The sequence below is a fragment of the Patiria miniata genome, unplaced genomic scaffold, assembly GCF_015706575.1.
Source record: "Patiria miniata isolate m_02_andy unplaced genomic scaffold, ASM1570657v1 HiC_scaffold_20, whole genome shotgun sequence".
NCBI lineage: Eukaryota > Metazoa > Echinodermata > Asteroidea > Valvatida > Asterinidae > Patiria > Patiria miniata.
The window spans coordinates 21,263,791-21,285,736 of record NW_024037059.1 but is presented as its reverse complement, the minus strand read 5'-3'; the positions used below and the strand labels follow the sequence as shown (position 1 = coordinate 21,285,736).

The window sequence follows — 21,946 nt, the reverse complement described above, 5'->3', positions numbered from 1 at the left end:
GAGTATTTTTTTGGCCTAACATACATGTATTTATATTTATCACGCTGTGTGGATCGAAGACACTGAGGTTCTCGTAGTGTTTTCCCTTCAATTAAACTTATCCCAACCAACGAAAATATTTGATGAAAATTGACATGGGTTCGAACCACAGATCATGGAGGATGCACGGATCTTGCGATCCATATAGTCCCTGGGATAAGGCCATTTAATCGCAACATTTTTTATGATTAATCTGAATATTATTTTCTGTTGTAGGACATCCAAACTGCTCATAAGTTACACTGAGCCGGTAGTTTGCCCGAAGGCTCCAGCTTAAAAAGACCCTGTCATGTAGGGGGCTTATTTTTGGAGAAACTGTGAGCCAGAATCATATTTTGGGCCACTAGCTGCTCTCTCAAAAATGGTCCCATGGTGACCTGTCGCAAGACCATGATAGGATGGGTAAACAAGAAAAAATATTGGTCCCCGGCTTATCCGCAAGTTCGTGTTCCCAGGGGTATATTGCTTTGAGGACACGCCCCCAAGTCCTGTGACTTTGGCCTAATTTTTGGGGACAAACATGAGTTTAAAACTCATATACTTATTCTTACGGATACACACTCTACAAAAAAACTGCCTGAGACCACGTACAACCTTCCATTTGAGTGGCTTAATTTTTGTCTTGAAAATTTGGCTCGCTATAGCCACTTTTGCTTACCCTTAAATCACTCAATCATTTTTTCAGTTCAAAATTCTAAAACAGAAATGGGTAAAGGGTTTGTTTTTTTGTTTTTTGTTTGTTTACAGATTCAAAAACGATAAACGGTACAACAAGTTTGTTTTTCTGGGTTTTTTTTCAGACGCATAAACGGTAACTGGTAAACGATGTACTTTGTTCTGTTTCTTTACAGAGATTATAACAGGGTAAACGGTAAAGGGTTCGTTTTTTTTTCTTTTGATGATTTTTAAACGGTAACTGATTGGACGGTATGTACACGGACCATTCAGCTCAATAAGCCATTTGCGAGTTAAATTTGAATAAAATCTGGAACGCTGACTTAATCCAATGCTTTGCATGTGTGCTGAGCGTCTCTAACGTAACTATGTAAGAGCGTGCCCATGTAGCACCAGTGTCTTTGGTCTGGAGAATTCAAAGTTAAAATGTGCCAAGCATTCTGAGCAAGTCAGTGTACCAGATGTTTTCAACTTTAAAATGCCAAAGGGTATCCTCGCAAACGGCTTATTGCACTTCTTTCTGCAATTTCCAGATGTGCCAAGTTAGAAATATCTCTAGTTTCTTTTAAGTCCGTGTTTTCAGAGTGTTCCAATTTCAACGCGATATTATCTGGTATATATGTGTGGTGTAAAAAATAACAATAAAAACAATCTTGGGGTGTGTTTCAAATTGGCGTCTTCTTCTGTTATTTCAATACTATTTGTATAATAAAAGGTCAAGGATAAAAAATACGAAACTCTGTCGGTACGATACAAAAAGACAATGCATAAAGACGAAAAACGCCATTTGACAACGATCGGCGTAAGGTGAAGATCAGCACTGGTCAGATTACGACCATGCCTTTGGAGTCAAATAACCGATTACAGTTTGAGCCATAACATCAAGCTTATTAGAAATGCCTTATTTTCTTTGACCTTTAGTCCGAACCCTTCTTTTGTGACAACTTTTTCTAGTTGAGTTTCATTTCCTAAAGAGCCCAATGAGATTGGAAGCTCTCACTGCATGCGTTTAGTGTCCATTACGCAATTAGCGCACTGACGTTCGGTGTGAGTTGAGATGGACATCGATCGGGGGCGGCCACAGTACAAGAAGTGGACTTAAGTTGGTGCCAAGCTTGTTTTGCGTACGGTGTCCCAGCCTCGACTCCATGGGCGCGTACGTGCGCGTTCCTTAAGATCGCGCAAGGCATGACGGGAGACAACATGGCGCAGCAAGATCGTACCCATGGGGAACGAGGTTGGTAAGGTACCGGTGTTCCAAGCACGCAAAATATCGCTACAATACGCGTAGCCTGGTTCCTAGACCAAATGATGCTGACTACTGATGATCAATTTTGTACACAACATAATCGCTAGCGAATTCTATGCAACCTCTCTGATTGGTTCAGATTAAAGTGTATTCTAGGCCGCCACGGAAAATCATTCTCATTACTTCGACGGTGTGTACTTTGTGTTCAGTTGTGTGTAACACTACACAATTCATTAAAGGGCGTACACGACTCAAATAAATCAAGTATATCATAATAGATACATTTTATCAAGGCTATACACAATTGACAGAGCTCCCCATGTAACGGAGTGAATGAGTCCTCATTTGCATAGCGGTGCATGGATCTCACCGCAAAAATGCAATACGTACGGTATTGCGCCGGCTGCTTGCATAATTATATGAACGACGCTGCGAGAACGTAATCGTCAAGTCGTTAGATTCGTCGCAACCCGGCCGGTTACGTACTAGTCCTTTACCAGCCGCGCCGATGGAGTTCGACTGTCATCAAGTCTACACAAGAAGTAGCTTTAATTACTACTTGTGTTCTACGTTTGTGAAATGATGCCCGCGATCATCGTCGCATGAGCTGTGCTGTGGTTACCGTACGCTGGCATGTATATATAGCTTATGTGTTGAGACTGTCATAGCTGTACGTTGCTATCATTTTGCTTGGTGCGTATAGTCACGGTACAAAACTGTACCTCTCCACATTTTGCTTTTGCTGTTGTACATAATTATATTGCTGATGTTGTGCACTGCTGATGTTGTTCATTGTTGTACATTGCTTATGATGTACGTTGTACATTGCTGACGCTGGTGCGCATTATTTACGGTCACGGTGCACATGCTGACATTGGGTGCGTTCGTTTAGCTCACCCGGGTCGACACGGGTCACCCCGTACCATTCGATTAGCTCTGACGTCATATTCGGGGCCATCATCAACCGGGTCAGCCACCACATGTGACTCTGATCATGGAGCAGAGTCACTGGTGAAAATACGTCACACGCATGCGTTGTTCATTCCAAGAAAAGGACAAATATGGCGGCCGGACGGCGGAAGTCTCAAGCTTCAAAATCAACTTTATTTGAAGTCTAAAGGTAATCATTTTTTATTGAATTCATTGAAATTTTTTAAGCTATAATTCCAGCCAACTTTTTGAGTTTTGCAACTGACTGAAAATTAAGCAGTAAATCTCAAACTAAAACCCAATCCGAAATGAGTTTTTTGTCAGTGGCTACGGTCATGACGGCTGTTGCTACGGGCGTCACGTGAGGATCGTGATGGCCCGCGGCCTAGAGTTCGACTAGCGGCTGTCGTACGCTAACGTTAACCCGTCTGCCTTTTACCCGAGTCGATCCAGGTGAGCTACTCAAACGTACCCATTGTGGTGCATTGCGATTGTTGTGGGAGGGGCAGAGAAAATGACCAATGGAGAGACTGGGCGTGGCAGTACAGGGTGTGTTTATTGTCAATATCATGTGTTGAGACCCTTAATTGGAACGGTTGCTTAAGAAGTATAGCTCAGGTTTAACTTTAAAGTGTTAGTGCTAGATTTCGTCGTGTCAGTGCAGCAAAGGTCGTTACTCGATTCTGCAACAATCTCGCGCGAATACGCTCCGTGCAAAAAACGTCGTATCTCGACGTCCATTGACTTTTGGTGTGGACATCCGGGATGTTTTAAGCGAGATACGACCTTTAGACATTCTAAGACTCACGTTTCACGTTAACGCTATTTTAGGAGATACGACTGTAATGGCTGCATCGACAAATAGTTGGGATATACCCGGCCGTTATGCCCCTCTCACACCAATCCAAGACCAGTGCGAGGTTACTTCGGAAATGCAATTTTTTCAACAGTATCCGTGGTCTCTGTCCCCCCCCCCCCGTTTTTTTTTTATGCCAGCAGGTTTTTTTAATTTCGTGGTACCCGTTTTTACTTCGTGAGTAATCCGTGGCCACCTCGGAAACACCACGGGACCAACCCGTGCTCATGCCCGTTTCCTGGAATTCACGGACTGCAAGCCGGCGACATCTCATGGCCATCCCGATTTCATCCCGTGGTGACTTTGGCGCCAGCTCGAGACTACTGCGTGGTGTCAGTGGTGACCACGGCACCAGCTCGAGAGTACTACATGTAGTCCGTGAGCACTTCGTGGCCAACTCGTGGACACTTCGTGGATAACCCCGTAGTACCATCGAGTACCGCGTAATGAAAACGGCCGTAAATCAGGCCAACAATCTATCCGGGGACATCCCGTAAAATCCGTTGTAACTTCAGCCCAACCTCGAGAACACTACGAGAGTACTTCGAATAAGCCGTATTGAACACGTTTTCAATTCGGCAATAAATTTCCGAAGTGCACATGTTTCAGTTTTTCAACATGTCCAAAAACTTTTTGGGTGATCCGTGGAGCATCCGTAAGAATCGGCCCACGGATAGAATCGACACGTCCTTAATTCGTGGTTAGTTCGTGGCAACCCGTGAGATCCGATTCCATTTCGTGGTAACTTCGATTTTTAAACTTTTGCCGGCGCCCACGGACACCTCAAAGTGGCCACGAAATGGCTTCACGTATTGGTGTGAGAGGGGTCTTATCCGTACTTCTGTAACACTGTGCTGTCAGTACGATCCCCATTAGAAATGGAGATCAATGGCTGTGTATGGTAACGCACACTGGTCAATAATACAACTCTATGACACCAGTGCAGATTTGCACCTCGGCTTCATCATTTTCAGCATTCGATACCCAGGTTTCCAAACTTCTGGAGCCGAATCTGGTTCGTTATTTGTACTCCGACTAAACGGCTACCCGAATCACATCAGCTAGAGTTTGCATGGGAAGTGCAGCTCAACGGTGTTAATTCTTTTATGACATTTCCAGACGTGCCAAGTTATTTCTGTAGTTTATTTCCAGTCAGTGTTTTCGGAGGGAGTCCAACGCAATATCTGGTGTTAAAATCTTTGGTGTGGGTTTCTGGTGTTAAAATCTTTGGTGTGGGTTTCTGGTGTTAAAATCTTTGGGTGGGTTTCAAATTCGCGTCTTCTGCTATATGGGCGCGCACGGCAGCGCTTTCTGCCCGAAAAAACATGGACGATGGCCCATTTTGGACCCCTTTTCGACGTGTTAAATGGAATGAACACGACAACATGGTGAAATACTTTCATGTTATTTTCTAGAGGCCTATTAAAACTATTAAAAAAGGGTGAGGTGAAGTTCCCCCGTCGATCCGACACTGCAATCGAAATTGATCAAATTTTAAAATATTTATAAATGCACGCATTTGGAATTGCATTTGAAACTTCGACAGCATTTAGCCTGCAGACGCTGCCCCATTTGGGAGGGGGGGGGGTGTCGAACCAGACTTCCCGGGCCGTTCAATGAGTAGAGATATTTCAATATTATTTGTCAAGGATATGTATACGACAAGAAATACAAAACTCTTTCGGTACTATAAAAAAAAAAAGTGCCAATGAAGACGAAAAACACCATTTGGGACAACGACCATAAGGTCTGCTGGTCAGGTTACGACCATGCCCTTGGAGTCAATGACCGATTACTGTTTGAGCCATAACAATAGCTTAGGAAAGGCCTTATTTTCTTTGATCTTTAGCTCGAACCCTTGACAAGTTTTTTTTAGTTGAGTTTCATTTCCCAAAGAGCTCAATTATGAGATTGGAAGATCTCAAATTAGTGTCCATTACGCGATTAGTGTTACGCATCACCCAATTCAAACCCAATCAAGTCAGTACAGACCGCTGTGTCTGCGCGGCCATCAACAGTCAAGTGCCGGGCATTGTTTACACTTCATTCCGAAAAGCTCTCTTGCAATACACGTTGCTCATCAGATTCTTTCTCGATTGATAGGATAGATAGACCTACACAATCACTGTACCCAGTTTGTAGAATTGCATCAGTATGTCGCGGTACTTGGCGGTTTGGGTGTTCTTTGCAACCATCGTTGGTAAGTTTGACAAATGAGATATCTCCTGCTCTCATTTGTTTGTTTGTTTGTTTGATCTTCAATCAGACCTGTTCTTGTAATATTTCATTCAAATACCGTTTTTATTTTATGTGCTATAATAGTTTCGTGCATTCATTTGAGATTGCCGTTCGCATGCACGTTCATCCTGCTAGTGTTCAGGCTTCCCCATGCAATGTGAACACGAACAAATAAACATTCATTGCTCGGTGTGCACTAGTTCGAAAAACTCGTCATCTTTCATACAAGTCTTTTCCTTATGGAAAAAAAGGAAAGGAAGTAATTTTGGACATGTCGAAATATAGAGAACAGGTAGAAAGAAATTTTTTCCCCCGAAGTTCAGACTGACTCGACCGGACTCACCCAATCGTTATTGACAGTTCGATTCGATATTCTTGGCGTAAACTTTTTCACGACCGGGGCTTTTTGTAAGGTAAATGTTCCCTCGTGCATTTATTCTATTTTCAATATTCCTAAAGGGAAATGGTGGTTCTTCATAGTGTGACGTCATTCTGATGTTTCTTCTGCTCGCATTTGTCGGAAACGGTATTGTGCTGTGTGCAGAATAATAAGTGCATAATAATTTCGACGATTTCCATTTGATTTCTTTCACACTTGATACCAATACATGTATTCCTTCAGGGTGGCATGATAACGTAAAGTAAACTTTAAAGGTAGAGTCCATCATTTGTAATTTGTGCATTTTGTTCGTTTGAAGCAACAAAATAGTTCAAAATCTAATGAAGAATACTGAGCAACTTACCTGATGAAGTTTCAGCTAAGCTTCAGCTGTACATTCCGAGAAAAACAGCATTCTAAGATCTCAATTTCAAATCAAAAGTTACTGAATCATGTTTTGAATTGCAACTATACGCGACGTCGCGCACTGATCCGACGAATTATAACAACCGCGCGCGCGTGTGCGTCTTTCGAATACTTGTGCGCGCTTCGCTGAATAACAAAACGAACTACTAATTTAAATTTTCCTACGGTGCTTCTTAAGAATCACCGTTGGAAATGCCTTCTTTCGTTGATTACTTCAAAATGACAGCTTCCCAGAAAGAATAATTTCACAGGGAGTTTAGTCTCCTTACTATCTTTCAACCAAGTTAGTTTTTCAACAATAATTACGCCAGTTACTTTTCGGATGGCTGCAAATGATGGACTCTACCTTTAATGTAAGTTAATAATGTATAACCATTTGGGGGGTTATTTTAGCCAGAAATCCGATCCTCCCACGAATCCGCTCGTTAAATTGACAACTGATGTGTGTCAGTTGAAAGTGTGTATAGACTTATGGCCAGTTAATTCCCTATGCATTTGTATTGCAATAGTGTTAGTGTACTAAGTGTAGTATGCGTGCGTGACTGGGCGGAGCTAAGCGTCCAGTGAGGTGCTGCGTACACACATGACGCTCGGTGCAGTTCAGCGCTGTGGATATAGGGGGCGGGCAGACAAGAAGTAGGTTTACTTGTGCTCTGCGTTTGTGAAATGCTTAAGTTTGTGAAATGATTCGTACAAAGTCGGTCGTATGTGTTTTGAGGTTACCCTTGTATGTATAGCTGATTTCGTGTTGCAATTACAAGGATGTCATAGCTGGCTTGCATGGTGGATGCACAGCGAGTACAAAGATGTACGACTGCTTATTCTGTTGTACATTGCTGATGTCGCGCATTGCTGATGCTACATTGCTTATGTTGTTGTACATTGCTGATGCTGGTGCTCATTGTTGACATTGTGGTGCATTGCTGATATTGTTGTGGAATCATGGCGGGGGGGGGGGGGAGAAAATGACAGGCGCAGAAACTGGGCATGGCAGTACAGAGTGTGCTTATTATATATCTGCGTTGAAGCCCTTGGTGGCTTGAGAAGTACAATGATAAATTAAAGTAGCTCAGATTTAATTTTAAAATACATGGTAGCACTGGATATGCTCTGGGAATGCCCCTAAGTGTACATACTTTGACGCAAGGTGGCACTCTTTGCACTTTGCGGTGCCGCGTTCCTCAACACAGCGCCCCTAAACTGCAAGTGACAGTTTACAAACGAATCACAAAAGGTTTAACCCCATGCATACGGCAAGCGGTCATGGCCGCGGCCGCTATTAAATCCTCCATGGAATGCAGTTGCCAGCTGTGGTATGCCGTGGCACACGGCTAGTGGGTAGTTCCACAGCTGCTGCTTTTGTGCAGTCCCGCTACCACACAAAGGCTGCGCAGTCATGCGGGCCACTTGCTCTATGTGTGGAGGAATGTCCCCATTGTAACCCGTCCTTAAGGGGTTAATAACAGATTTACAGAAATTAGTACTAAAAATGCTAAAAGTATGGCTAAAGGAAAAAGGGTTAAAGGCAACAGGTTTAAATGCAACAATGTATAATGGAGGTTAGGCAAAGACTTGATAGAACGTAAGCTTTCAGTCGTGACTGAAAGATTACGTTCTATCAAGTCGCGATCTGTTCAGCCTTCCGAGTCAACATCTGGCTGAGGCGGGCGACAGGGCAGACGTATTCTCGACCATATCAGCCTGCAGTTTGACGGCGTGGACTCGACTATTAACCCTATGCCCGTTGATAACCTTTGCTAACGGCCATGGGGCAAACGCACTTGATGAGGATCAGCCATGAGGAGAACATCGCCTGCATTAAGGTTTTCTGCTTAACCTCACCATTAGTAGGACTGAATAAATTATTTCCAGGAGCTTTGCATCAACACCTGGCACTGCCTCCAGCGGCGGCGACTAAGTAGATCTCTGTCGGGATATACCAACTGAGGAGGCGCATGATCCAGCCGCCCCATGAGCAACATAAATGACAGCGAAGGGTCTGGATCAGCGACATCGGATGAGATGTAACTCTCTGTACCTTCTGTAAGACTAAGTCTTGTGCACAAGACCGTTTGGGTAACAGTCTGGTTGCCAAGAATCGCATAGAGGGCTGACTTCACAGACCGTATCTCCCCTCTCCCATGTGCCACCAAAATGAGGCGCAGAAGGGGGAATTGAACTTGGCAAGCTTCTTCTTGAGGATGGGAGTCATGGTTTCATAAGCCTTTTTCATTGGAAAGGATTGATTGCAAATAAGAAAGTGTCAGAGTCAAGAGACTAACAAGACAGTTGTCATGCATTTCCAGATGATTTCCCTTGGCTGAGCGCTGATCACTGCGTCTTCCGATGGAGTCAGTTCGGTCCAAAACAGTCCACACGTTGGAAAAGAACGGGGGTTCCCCGATCCTCAAACAAGCAGGCGGATGATCTACCGTCCTTAGTACCAATGGTCTTCCGTTTCTCTTCAGGCATCCGTAGCAACGGCTCTGTAAGCCACGATAGCTTGGTGTCGTCGTAACACCCACAATCTGCTGCGCTTCAAGCTTTCTTCAGGAGGGTGATGGGGTGCTTCGGGTCAAGCACTACTCGGTGCTTCACGGTCTCATCTATTGATTGGGCCTGGCGGAGCCTTCCTCCGATTCGGGAGAGATGACGTACTCTGCATCGAGCTATGGGGCAAGGCTGACAAGATTGCTCTTTTGGGACACGCCTTTGCTGGCCTGAAGAGCAGCAACTTCTGGAAAACTGTCGGTTTCTAAACGGTGGTGTCATCTGCTGTCAGGAAGTCAGGCTTCGGCTCCCCCTTGGACTCACGAATGGCCGCACAATAACCGTCAACTAAGTCGTCCGAGGAGGCATATTGGGTGAAGTCTATGACTAGACCAGACATGAGTATGACTGAGGCTACGGTGTGTGCAGTAAATCCCTGGTGTTTGAGTTCAGCATCTGATATTTCTACGTACCACCCCACTCTGTAGTCAGTAAGTCTCTGAATTTCAGCTGCTCGTGCTTCAATGTATCGGACGTAACGGCAAGACTCATACCCTATCCACGACGACACTGTTGTACTATCACTCCAACAAGTGATTGGCATCTTTATCCCCATCTCGTCTTCCAGCGGCTATACCAAAATTTTCGCTGTGCGACAACCCCTCGTTCGATTTTTATGTTTTTGGTGTCCAAAGATGCACAAAGCTCGAGGCTAAACGGTCATAAAAGCACGGGTCGCGAAATACTTTTTTAAAGGCTATCGCGGAAAAAGTCGTGGGGAGGGGGCGGATTCCGTCCCCCGGCCCTAATTATCGGAATTACACTATTAGCAATAATCAACAGTTATCAGAAGGGAACGGCGAATGCCCTTACCATTCGTATCCGGCCATATACATTTAGTTTCCTCTCCCAAATTCGGCTTGCCGCGCAGACGCTTGACAATCATGCGCTTGCGTATCTCGCCGCAAGGTACGGTGGCGCTCTTTGTACTTTGCGGTGCCGCGCGTTTCTCAACATCGTTGTGGATTGTTTATGCTGTTGCGCATTGCTGCTGCGAGCAGTAGATTTACATCATCTCCCCAATAAGCAAGGACAAAGATAATAAAACACCTCGCCAATTAACTCCAGTTACATTGATTGATTATTGCTGACTAAATGATCATTGCTGCTTAAGGATTTCATTTCATTTTCATTTCATTTATTAATTTCACAGGTAAAAATTCAAGTACAGACAATAACAACAGTAAAGAAAACAAAAACATGCACATACAGTTAGGAGAGAGAACAAGAAAAAGAGAGAGAGAAAAAAAAAAGTAGCACCCCTGATGGATTTTAAAAAAGTAAACTAAATTACTATCGAGTTAATCTCCTGATGCCACAATTTAAGAAGAGACAATACAAAAGGACATTACAAATGGACATTATTAAAACATGGCTTACAGTATAAGAATATACAACTATACAAGCAGTTAAAACTTTAAAAGCACAAATGGGCATTAAAAAATACAGATTCGGTAAAAGAGAGATTCGAGTGAATTATAATGCAAAAGGCACTATAAAATTGAGAAAAAAAACAAGCAGCAAGGTATTTGAATGGGCAAGGCAACTAGAAATTTAAACTGTTTTGGTGAAGGGGACCTCCTGGCCAGGGACTAATAAATGATGCCCACAATTCTGTTTCATGTTAAATATGTTACCAATCGTTCATGTCACAGTCGGCGGTATATTTCCACCAAAACGTACCTTCACCCTTAGCCTTGAGGTCGCTCTGAGTGGTTTCTCGTCTAAGGAAAAGCCTCGGCAAGTTTTAGAAGATGATCTCCACCCAATAGGTGTCACACTCGGGTCATAATTAGGTTGGTCCGGTGAGTTCCCGCCATGCATGGTTTACAGAGAATACATGGCAAGTTTGGGGTTACATTTTTTTAAAATTGCTGCCAAGGAAACCACTTGAGCTTTTCGAAAATTGTTTTGGCTCAATTTGGCTCAACATTGCCTCCATCCTCCATTCATTGAAAAAAAAATCACCAAATTTCATTGCAGTCGAATGAAGCATTCCCGTGCTATGCTAAAAATATCAAAAATGGGCACATAATACCCACCCCCGATAGAGCTATCTCTTGTCCATTCCATATTATTTTGGGGGAATAAAACACATCAAGATAATTCGCCGTGTATTTATCTTCTGCTTCAATCTAAAGGTGTGCTAATCATGGATTGTGTGGCGAGCAAGATGAGGGCTTGCTGGATCGGTGTACCGCCAAAGCCCGACGGGAATAACACGGATCTTCGTCATTTGATGAAACAATTGATGGAGTCTCCAATAGTGCGTAGACGTTGCCCCAGACGGTGTGGTGTCCTCGGAGAGCTGGGTAAGGCCAACTACTGCTTTGTCTTATAAACACGGGTAGAAAAAAAAGACTAAAGGCATGCAGAGGAACAGCTTGTTTGGTACGTAACGCTCTTGGCTGCTTCTGAAATGTAACCATTGTATTTGGCATTTGTTATTTTGTCAGATGTTTGAAATCATGAAATCGTAATCTGTGTTCAATGTCACAAGAATGCGTTCACTATACGGCTGTATACTTGGTGTGCATGTGTGTCTTTATCTTTGGTTCAAACAGCACTAGCCTCTCAGTGAAAAACAAAGACGTTGGCTGGGCGGTAGTTTGCTGGGCGGGGCAAGTTTATGGAATAAAACGGCAAGGAGATATGATATGTGAGCAGACTCGGCGATCACTGCATCTTTGCCTGACCATTCAGCGGGCGCCTTCTATGTCGGGTATTCGGTAACCTGCATGCTGCTGTTTAAAAAAAAAAGGCATCCAAATTGACCAATGAATAGTTCAAGCCACGTTACTGATAGTTAATGATGTCGCGTCACTGCAAAAGTCGACCCTGATTGACAGGCACGCAGGATTGCATACAATTTGCATGTTAGGATATAGTATGAATATGAACATCTAACCCCTTAGACAACCCTATGGAAGTTTGTACGTTAAGTTTTGTTTGTCTCCGATATTGCGCGTTCCGCGTCCACTGTACTTGTAGATCATGTAATTGGACAATATTTCACAAGCTGTGTTGTCACGATTCTACCGTGATAGGTTAACAGGGCGGGACGGGTGGGGCGTGATGACCAAGCCCAAGTTAAAGTAAATCTCCAGATTTCTTTTTAGTTAGGAATGTAGCGCAAGCGAAGACACGGCACATGTATGCCTACATGATAACATTTTATTGCTACAAGTTAATTGAAAATGTTTTTAATTAATGCTGTGTTTAATAATAACGTATCTCAAAGTGATTTTGGAATGAACAGTTTGCTGTTTACTTAACCCTAAAAGGGCCGGGGCGGAATCCGCCCCCCCCCTCAACTTTTTCCGCGATAACCTTAAAAACATTTTTCGCGACCCGAGCTTTTATGACTTTTTAGCCTCGAGCCTTGCGCATCTTTTGATGCCAAAAACATAAAAATCGGACCACGGGTTTCCGCGTAGCGAAAACTTTTCCGGCTCTACGCGCCGTAAAAAATGAATTTTCCTATAAACGTCGTGGACACGGAGCAGAATTGCTATTCGTACATATGAATAATTAATTAGCCAAAATTCCAAAACCCTTTGACCTATAGTCATGAAATTTCTTGGGTATGTTCATGAAGAGTTGCTCTATGCATGTACTGAGTTTCAAATTTTTTTGTCACTCAATGGCCGAGATCTTGGGGGTGGGGGGGGGGGGGCGGCTGAGAGATGGTCAAAATAACCCAGCCTTTTAGGGTTAACGTTCTTTGGTGTTATCCATTTTATTTTAGATTCGCCGCCAGACGGCTGTTCAAATCCTCACACTTTGGGTATTGAAGACGGTACCATCCCAGATGAAAACTTCAGGGCTTCTGATAGCAATGACGTAAATCTGCCTGAAATGGCTCGACTGAATGCTCCAACGTATTGGAGCCCAAAATTGTGGGTATTGGAAGTCAACAATCATTTCTCGGTCAATGTAAAAACAACTTCAATTACCGAGAAAGCCTACGTTTTATTTGCAGAACGAGCTTAAATTTTCGCGCGCGCTCACTACTGACTCGGCCATTCTTCTGTGCTACATTATGGCCCATAAAATAACCGGCACTAATTTATTCGTCTTTTCAAATCGTTTTCCCCAAATACATTTAAAAGTAACATCTTTGGAATATTTATCTTTTAACATTTGTATAAAAATGACTTCTGTTTAGAATGGAAACAGGCTTTCGATCTTCGACTCGAAGACATGAACTTTGACCCGAGTCGAAGTTGACCCGAGTTTCAATTCAGAGTCGAAGTCAGATTTTGCAATCTATTCACCTCAAATGTAACACATTATTATATTTTTGTTTCTGTTTGTATAATCACTGCTCCTACTTCAGTATTTTTTTTATCCCCTGAATTGCACACAGTCAAGATGCTTACCGTTGGATCGAGGTGGATCTCATCCAAACTACTAGGGTATCTGGTATCATCACGCAAGGACAACAACTAGAGTTCACTTCCTTTCTTGTGTCAAAGTTCAAAGTGTCCTATCAGTCTACACCTTCTAGCTACGAGTACGTCAGGACGGGCAACGGGGATATCCAGGTACCTAGTGTTTCATTTGTAGCTATTCCAACGAAATCAATTGCGAGTTTATTTAGGTTTAGTTTGCTGATTTTCTTGCATGCCACCAATATGCACAAATTTGTTCGGTTCATACATAATCAGAATCGAACGGATCTGTTTCACAGATACATTTGAATTTGGTTTCGTCCTTCGCCAAAATATATATTTTTATGAACACTGTATATCCAGTGTTGTCCGAGGGCTTGCGAGAAAAACTTCACAAGCTTACACCCGGGTGGGACTCGAACCCACGACCTCCTGCGTACTAATGCGGACGTCTTACCACTTTCTCGTAAGTCTTGGACATCACGAGTTTACAGTGTTTATAAGAATACGTACGTTGGCGAAGAGCAAAAGCCAATATAAAATGTACATCTTCCCGACGCAAATTCTGTCCAATAAAAATTGATCAGATAATGTATTTTCTTTCCTTCAAATTCTCGACCCGCCCTGTCCCCTTAACCCTTAACGTACCCATAATCCTAAACCAACTACAGTCTCGGCCCTATCACCAATCTTGCATTTTATATCTATTTCATGCGGTGAACAATTGGCTACATGCTAATCACAAACATCTAAACCTTTTTCTTTTCAGGTATTTGATGGTGGGGACATCAAATCTGCTTCTACCCCACATACCAATTACTTCAATCAGTCCGTCATGGCGTCTGTCTTCCGTATTTACCCCCAGGAATGGATCGTCGTTATTGCACTTCGGTTCGAGTTGCTTCAATGTTCACAGGATTGATGTGTTACAATGAGCCCAATGTAAACAATGTATACCAATGTAAACAATGTATACCAATGTAAGCAATGTACACCAACGTATACAATGTACAACAATGTTATTAGTTCACACCAATGTAAGTAGTACACACCAATGTGAGCAGTGCACGCCAATGTAAATAATACACGCTGATGTAAGTAGTGCACGTCAATGTCAATATATAATACACGCCAATGTATTTAATGCACGCCAATTGTGTAAATAATACACGCTGTTCAGCCTTAACCTGATTTACGCTTTACCCTAGACTTGACTCAAGTCGGAATTGCCTTAAGTCGGTATCTTAAAAAAAGTAGCAAAAATCACTTAGTTTACGTCTTTCCAGATGCCCGACAAGGTATACTTCAGCGCGCGTTCCACTTCAGTGCCGTATAACAATGCGCACACACTGTATGTACATTGTACAGCACGCGTATTACACGTACATGTGTGTGCATACATTGTAGAGCATGTGCATACATGTGGTGCAAAAGTTGGCAAAAATTTATTTCCATAGACTGTGTACAAACGTGGAACAAACCAGCGCGTACGCTTGGCAGATTGACCAAGTCTGGGTTGCTGCATCACTTGAAAATAACATGTACATGTATGTTTTTAACATGATGGTCCAGATTCGACGCATGAGTGCGCGCGTTATGTACTGTAAGGACACGACCAACCTCGTGCCCCGTGGGTACGATCTTGCAGCGCCATGTTGTTTCCCATCATGCCTTGCGCGATCGTAACCCCTGGAATTGTGTAATTTAAATTTGCCAAAATACGGCACATTATAATTAGGGCTGCAGTTTATCCGTTTTACGTGCCGACGCCATCTTTAAAATGTTAAAAGTTGTGATTTTGAAGAATCAATCCTTTCAAACACCTTTACAATTACCACAGATACAGGGTTTTCTAAGCGAAAAACCGCGGCTGACATAATCCATATCGTACAGGCATTTTTGAATCATAATTTTTTTTCGTACGTGACATTACGTGCAAAGCTAAGCACGCGAGCGCAAGCGCATTATGGGCGCGCCCGGCGTCAGTATCGTATAGCACATTCACTTGTACGGCTCGGCGTCAGCATTACACTGTGCAACTTCAGCACAGTCAGGGCCAGCGCCTTTACACTGCGCTTTAAGTCGCAACACTTTCCGTTAATTTGTTTTCAATTGTAAACTATTACAATATACATTTTTTATATAAAAAAAATATTTTAGTCAATCACTGGGTTCACATCCACTGTGGAAATCAGACAGAAAAATATTATAATTTTTTCAAGTCAGGGAAAACTCAGGGAATTTATGAAAACTCAGGAAATCACGGACTACTAAGGGATGTTGACGCCGACCCACGCCTGCGGAAGAGACAGGTTTCTTTTCCATCGACTGAGCGGCTGTGGTGGCTTTAATTGTTTACACCTTGTGATCGAATATTACAGATCTCTCTTGACAATAACATTTGGCTTTGCTATACACCACCATTTTCATTTCCAGCAACACCGTTCAAGTGAAATTAGTCATAGAATTTGGAAATTTCCCAGCGAAATATCAAAGAAAACTCACGGAATTTTGTTTGCATAAAGTGCTTGGAACCCTGACGTTACTATTTTAAAATAAAAGCTGGATTAAAAACAAGAAGGGGCACATACTCGGACAGAGCATTAGCTCTTTTGGTCACCTTTCAAAGAGTTGTGTATGACTATGCCAAACACGAATTTTCATAGTTGTTTTTTTTTAGTGTGCAAATAAGTAGCAAACATCACGAATAACAGTCGACATTTATACAGAGATTATAAACGCTATACAATGTAGATATAAATTCATCAATGGACAATTTATATTAAAAGGACATTTAATGGAAAGGGGCATTTATGCAAGAAAATCTTTATAAATCTAACAGGCTACAATTTTTAACAGGTCTGTAAACTGGCCTCATATGGGCCTTATTCACGAGTCGGCCATATTGAATTTTGAAAGTTAGGTAAAATCGTAATTTAATTTTTGGAACTTGCGAAGAGAAATGAAAGCAAGTGAATGTATGATAAATTCCAGTCTGCTTCAATGAATAATTTACCATTTGTAAACAAACATTCCCTAATGTTTAAAGCCATATTAAAAAAAAAATGACAGTAAAATAAGGCTGCATTGTGCCTGCATAAATAGTCTGGCGCCATTCCATTCAACAGTTAACGATTAATGAAATGCATTCAGGGAACTCGACAAAATGGCCAACTCGTGAATAAGGCCCATTAATTGGTAAAAAAAGAAAGGTCAAAATGGATTCTATACAAGTTGTACCATTGGGTCAACCTATCTATATCAAACCACTTCAACAGACTTTGACAGTGATACGGTGCTCTGTTTTCCACAAGGATTTCTGGTAGTTGATGACCAGCCTGTACAAAAGCCATTGAGAGAGGTAGGGGTTTAAGCTTTTATGACAGGTTTTGATAGGTGCAAGTATTGAAGGGTTAAACAAACACTAGTAAAAAGGAGCCATCCGTATATGTAGATACTATATGCAGCGAGCTTTATTTTACCAATTCAACATAGCTGATTATAAATAATAAGGTTTGTGATCTTTGCGTTTCTGATTGGGTGTAGGCGAACAATGATGGATAATTTTAGTCGTGAAAAATGGCGATAGCGATTTCATTTCATTTATTGTATTTTGCCTTTACAAGAATAGGGATAACAATAAAACCAAAAACACACGGATAATTACAAAAAAATGTAGGTTACTGTGAAAGGTAAAGAACGCTGGCTTGTATGAATTAATTTGTGGTTATATATTTTCGGTATTTGCACATAGAAAGAAGGGAAGTTCAAACTAGTTTTGTTAGTTTACACCTTTGATCACGTCATTGATGTACTCTGTTCGTGTTCTCAATGTGCTGTTTCCATTGCTGTATTTTGAAATATTTGAATGGTGTTTATTTAATCTAAACATTGTGCATCGGTCACGTGGCAAATTATTGTAGAACGACCAAACATGCATCATTAAAGATATAGTCCATCATATGTAATTTGTGCATTTTGTTAGTTTGAAGCAACGAAGGATACTGAACAACTAACCTGATGAAGTTTCAGCTCAGCTTCAGCTGTATATTCCGAGAAAAACAGCATTCTAGGATCTCAATTTCAATTTTAGATTGGGTTATGGTCGAGAATAAGCTTTATGTGGCCTCTCTGGACTTCCATATATTTGCACTAAGTTTAGTCGGGCACCATTTACAGTCATCAGCCGACATTTGAAGCAAAAAAATCAGGTAAAAAAAAAAAAAGCCGCGTCGCCGCACCAATTTTTGAGCAAGCTCCATACCAGAAACCGGAGACTTTTTTTTTTGGCCTTAGCGAGGAATTTTGGCTTGTGCGCATGCGTACATCCCATAACTAAGGATTTTGTGCGTACTGGGCTCGCGCATACCTTTTCTGCTAGCACGGTCGGTTAGCACGTATTGGTGATCGTGGCGCCGAATTCCGTGGTTAGCAGAGCCTTAAAATTGGGCCCAGATCATCCGTTGTTTTTTTTCTCAGAATAAAATAGTACTGCAACATTTCTGCTAATTACCAGTATCATAATGCGATATTTAATTTGAAAATTTGCTCTGAAAAATTTGGAGAAACTTACTCTACATACCGATGTAGTCAAATAGTCGTCTGCATCATTATGGGTAAATGTAAAACAAACAACCGACTATGACTTGTACCTCATAGGTTTCCCCGTTATTTTAACACGCATATCAAACATATTCCCTATAACGTATAATTAAATTTCGTTCTAGAACATCGCCGAGCTCATTTTCTCATACTCATTTTCAATAGACACCAGCATTTTTTTCATTTGGCTCAATTGGTCCTTACTTCGATATATTCGTCTCAATTAGTGGTCGGCGGTGTATTGAAAAAAGCTATATTAAAACTGAAGTTGAGAATTAAGCTCGTTAATGTTCTGAAGCAAATTGAAGTATAGTTCTAAAGAATTTATGTGATATAAGTGTTAAAATATCCGGAACTCAGGAAACAAAGTAGGTCCTATTTGAAGAACAATTTGCTGTCTCGGTGGTATACATGTAAAAGCAAACTGGATAATGAATAAAAATAACAGTATCGCAAACGAATCAATCAAATAATTATTCTGTGTAAACGAGTAGCAAACTACGGCATGGTAACAGCAATGTCCAAGCAATATGTATTCATCTAATTCTAAGTAGACCTAATCAATTACTTCAATGATACTTCTGAGTATGTATTCATACATGTAATAACGTAGTAATTATGTCAATACGCTCAAATATTTCCGTGTACGCAGGTACATGTACTCAAAATTGCTCAGTATTATAAGTATTCAAAATACAATCCGATTATTTTGTTGAAGCGAGTGAAGATAATAATTCCAAGTAAAAACAAAATCCCTCAACGAATGATTGTGTCAGCACAATACACATTTTCTGTGAAAACCGGTATTCTTCTAATTCTTTGTATAAAAGTGTATAAGTATAATAATAGGCGGCGAGAGTCAATCCGATAATCCTGGTTTGTCAAATTTTCAGAACCAAATGTAATATTTAAAGTAGCCTATTGTTGGATGACATATATAGGTCTATACTGGAAAAATAAGCTGTAAACCCTAATTCATACAGCGTAAACAGTTATGAGTATGTGTGAACAAAAATAACTTCGCAAACGATATTCAGATGCATTCTGTGTAAACAAGTATACCAAACAAAGGTTATAGGTAACAATCTGCCAGCAAAATGCACTCCACTAATCCCAATTAACCAATTACTAACATGACTTCTGAGTAAACATTCAATGATAATTCTGCGTAAACAAAATATACTAAATTCGAATGTAATAATTCTGCGTAAACATGCTAAATTCGTAATTCGGTTAACATGATACGAATCGACATCAGATGATATAGTGCTGCGAAAATCAGTACTGGACCGGTAAGCCGTAGGTATAAATTCAATATACACAAGTATTTTCTCCTAAAAACAAGAAAACTAAGATAATTCGGTACAAGCAAGAAAGTAATTGGATAATAATTCTGGGACAACCATACTTTACCCAGATTGTAATTCTTTAAACATATCAGTTGATATTCCTGTATATTCTCCACGTATTATTATCCCATAATTCTTTGAAGCAATTATATTCTTAAATGGAGACTCAGCGTAAAATATATTTTTACTCCAATTGTAATTGTGTCGTGATTAAGTATGTTTTAAATGTAATTGAAATTAAAGAATTTCTGTAGCACGTACTATACTTCAATAAAACGATTTTCTGAACGAGTGTACACTCATAATTCTGTGTAAACAAGTGAAAATATTTTTGCAATGTTGTGTGAGTGAATGCTGCATACGCCTGCGGGGGGGGGTTCATGACCGTCCGTTTTTTGTATTTCCGATTGTTGCGGACAGGCAAACATAATATGGGTAATTATACCATGATGGCTATTTTTTTAGGTGTCGATGCAGGAGAAGGAGGGGGGGGGGGTTCGATACCCACATGCCCCCTTTTGATCCGAGCCTGCCGGTAAACATGCAAGAACACTTTGAGGATAATAATCCTGCGATGACAAGGAAGAGATATGTTTTTATGATAAACAGTGCCCGAGAACAAACGATATGAAACCCCACTTATAAAAAATTGTGTGCGTTGGGCGGGGGGAGGGGGGGGGGAATGCCCCCGTCCAAACAAAAAAATTTAAACATGATATACTTAGTAATTATGTCAACGATTACAATACAAAATGCTCTGATAATTCTGTGTAAGCAAGTACTCAAATGTGTGTTAAACAAATAATCAGTCTGTACGTGTAAAAAGTATACCAAATAAAGGTTTAACTAACAATGTGCTAGCACAATGTACTAAACTAATTTCAAGTAACCAATTACTTAAATGACTTATGAGTAAACATGCAAGGGCGTCGATCGCTAAGGGCCCCCCCCCCCCAAAAAAAATACTTCTGCTTCCGTTGTCCCTACCTACCGTAATCATATATGTTTTAAATGTAAACGTAAATTATAGTAATTCTGTGTAAGCCCGCACTGTACGTCAATAAAACGATTTTTTAAACAAATACACTCATAATTCTGGGTAAACAGTCATACTCAATTGGTGACTCAGCGCAAAATATATTTTACTCAAACTGTAATTGTGATTAAGTATGTTTGAAGTGTATACGTAAATTATAGTAATTCTGTGTAAGCACGAACTCTACGTCAATAAAACGATTTTCTAAACAAGTGTACACTCACAATTCTGGGTAAACAAGCATACTCAATTGGTGACTCATTGTAAAATAAATAGCGTGTCCCTATATAAACATTGTGCATGAAGAAGTCGCTGATTTGCTCAAAAGGTGGTCATACTAGCTAATCAAATTTTATATTATTTAACCCTGCGCAGCGTTTACAAGAAATTTTTATCCGAAGTCGCCAACTGCGTACCTTTGGGACGCAGGTACTTCCCCCACTACGCAAGACCCTATCCATGTCAAAACAACAAAAAGCCACGTGCCAGACAGTGTCCAGGCATTTGCCAGACAGGGCACTTAAAAGATAATTGACTGGTGGCTGCGGTTTGCGGCTATGAAGGGAGATGGCTGTGTCAAGTTACAGGTGTTTGTATATGTTTCAATGAGACTTGGCAGGAGGCCTGGTCCCAAGGTTGTTGACACCGCTCGGGTGAAACCCTGGCTGCAAAGTTCATTGAACCAGCTGATTTGGCATGGGTTGAATGAGGATTAGATGGAAGGTGAACGTCATTGGCCCTCAAGTTTTGTTTTTTTCAAAAAATTCGGTCACCTGCGTACCCGGGGTACGCAGGTCACTCCGCGCAGGGTTAAAGCCTATGGTCTTGTTTATAATTGGTGAACATGTCAAGAAAATCCATCAATGCAAACCAGAGATACGTTTGATTTTGTAAGGCTATATTATTTTCTTCCTGCACAATTAGAATCCTGTATAGTTAAGCTTAGGCCAATACATTTCAGCTGTCAAAGAAGATAGCATGTTCATTGTCCTTTCAAAATCTTTGTCAAAGACTAAACACCTGATATTAGGCATTCCAAGTGGTATTAGATTTGATTATATAATGTAATGTACCCAAAATGTTATCTGTGAACACCCTTATCCGAAACATAAAGGCCATGCAATTATTTCAAGCACTGCGTAACTAATAACCCAATGATATACAAGCAAATACTAAGTGTGGAAATTACATTGTGCAGGTCGAAAAATACATAGCCTTACGAA

At 41.2% G+C, this 21,946-nt stretch overlaps 1 protein-coding gene across 1 annotated transcript; it reads left to right on the top strand.

Annotated features, from left to right (window-relative positions):
• The first annotated feature begins 3,014 nt into the window (after positions 1–3,014).
• LOC119727166 (lactadherin-like) lies at positions 3,015–15,016 on the top strand. The gene is made up of 5 exons (XM_038199030.1): positions 3,015–3,083; positions 11,484–11,654; positions 13,091–13,241; positions 13,712–13,889; positions 14,506–15,016. The coding sequence occupies exons 2-5, from the start codon at positions 11,495–11,497 to the stop codon at positions 14,656–14,658; spliced, it is 642 nt and encodes a 213-aa protein (XP_038054958.1). The 5' UTR covers positions 3,015–3,083; positions 11,484–11,494; the 3' UTR covers positions 14,659–15,016.
• The last annotated feature ends 6,930 nt before the right edge of the window (positions 15,017–21,946 follow it).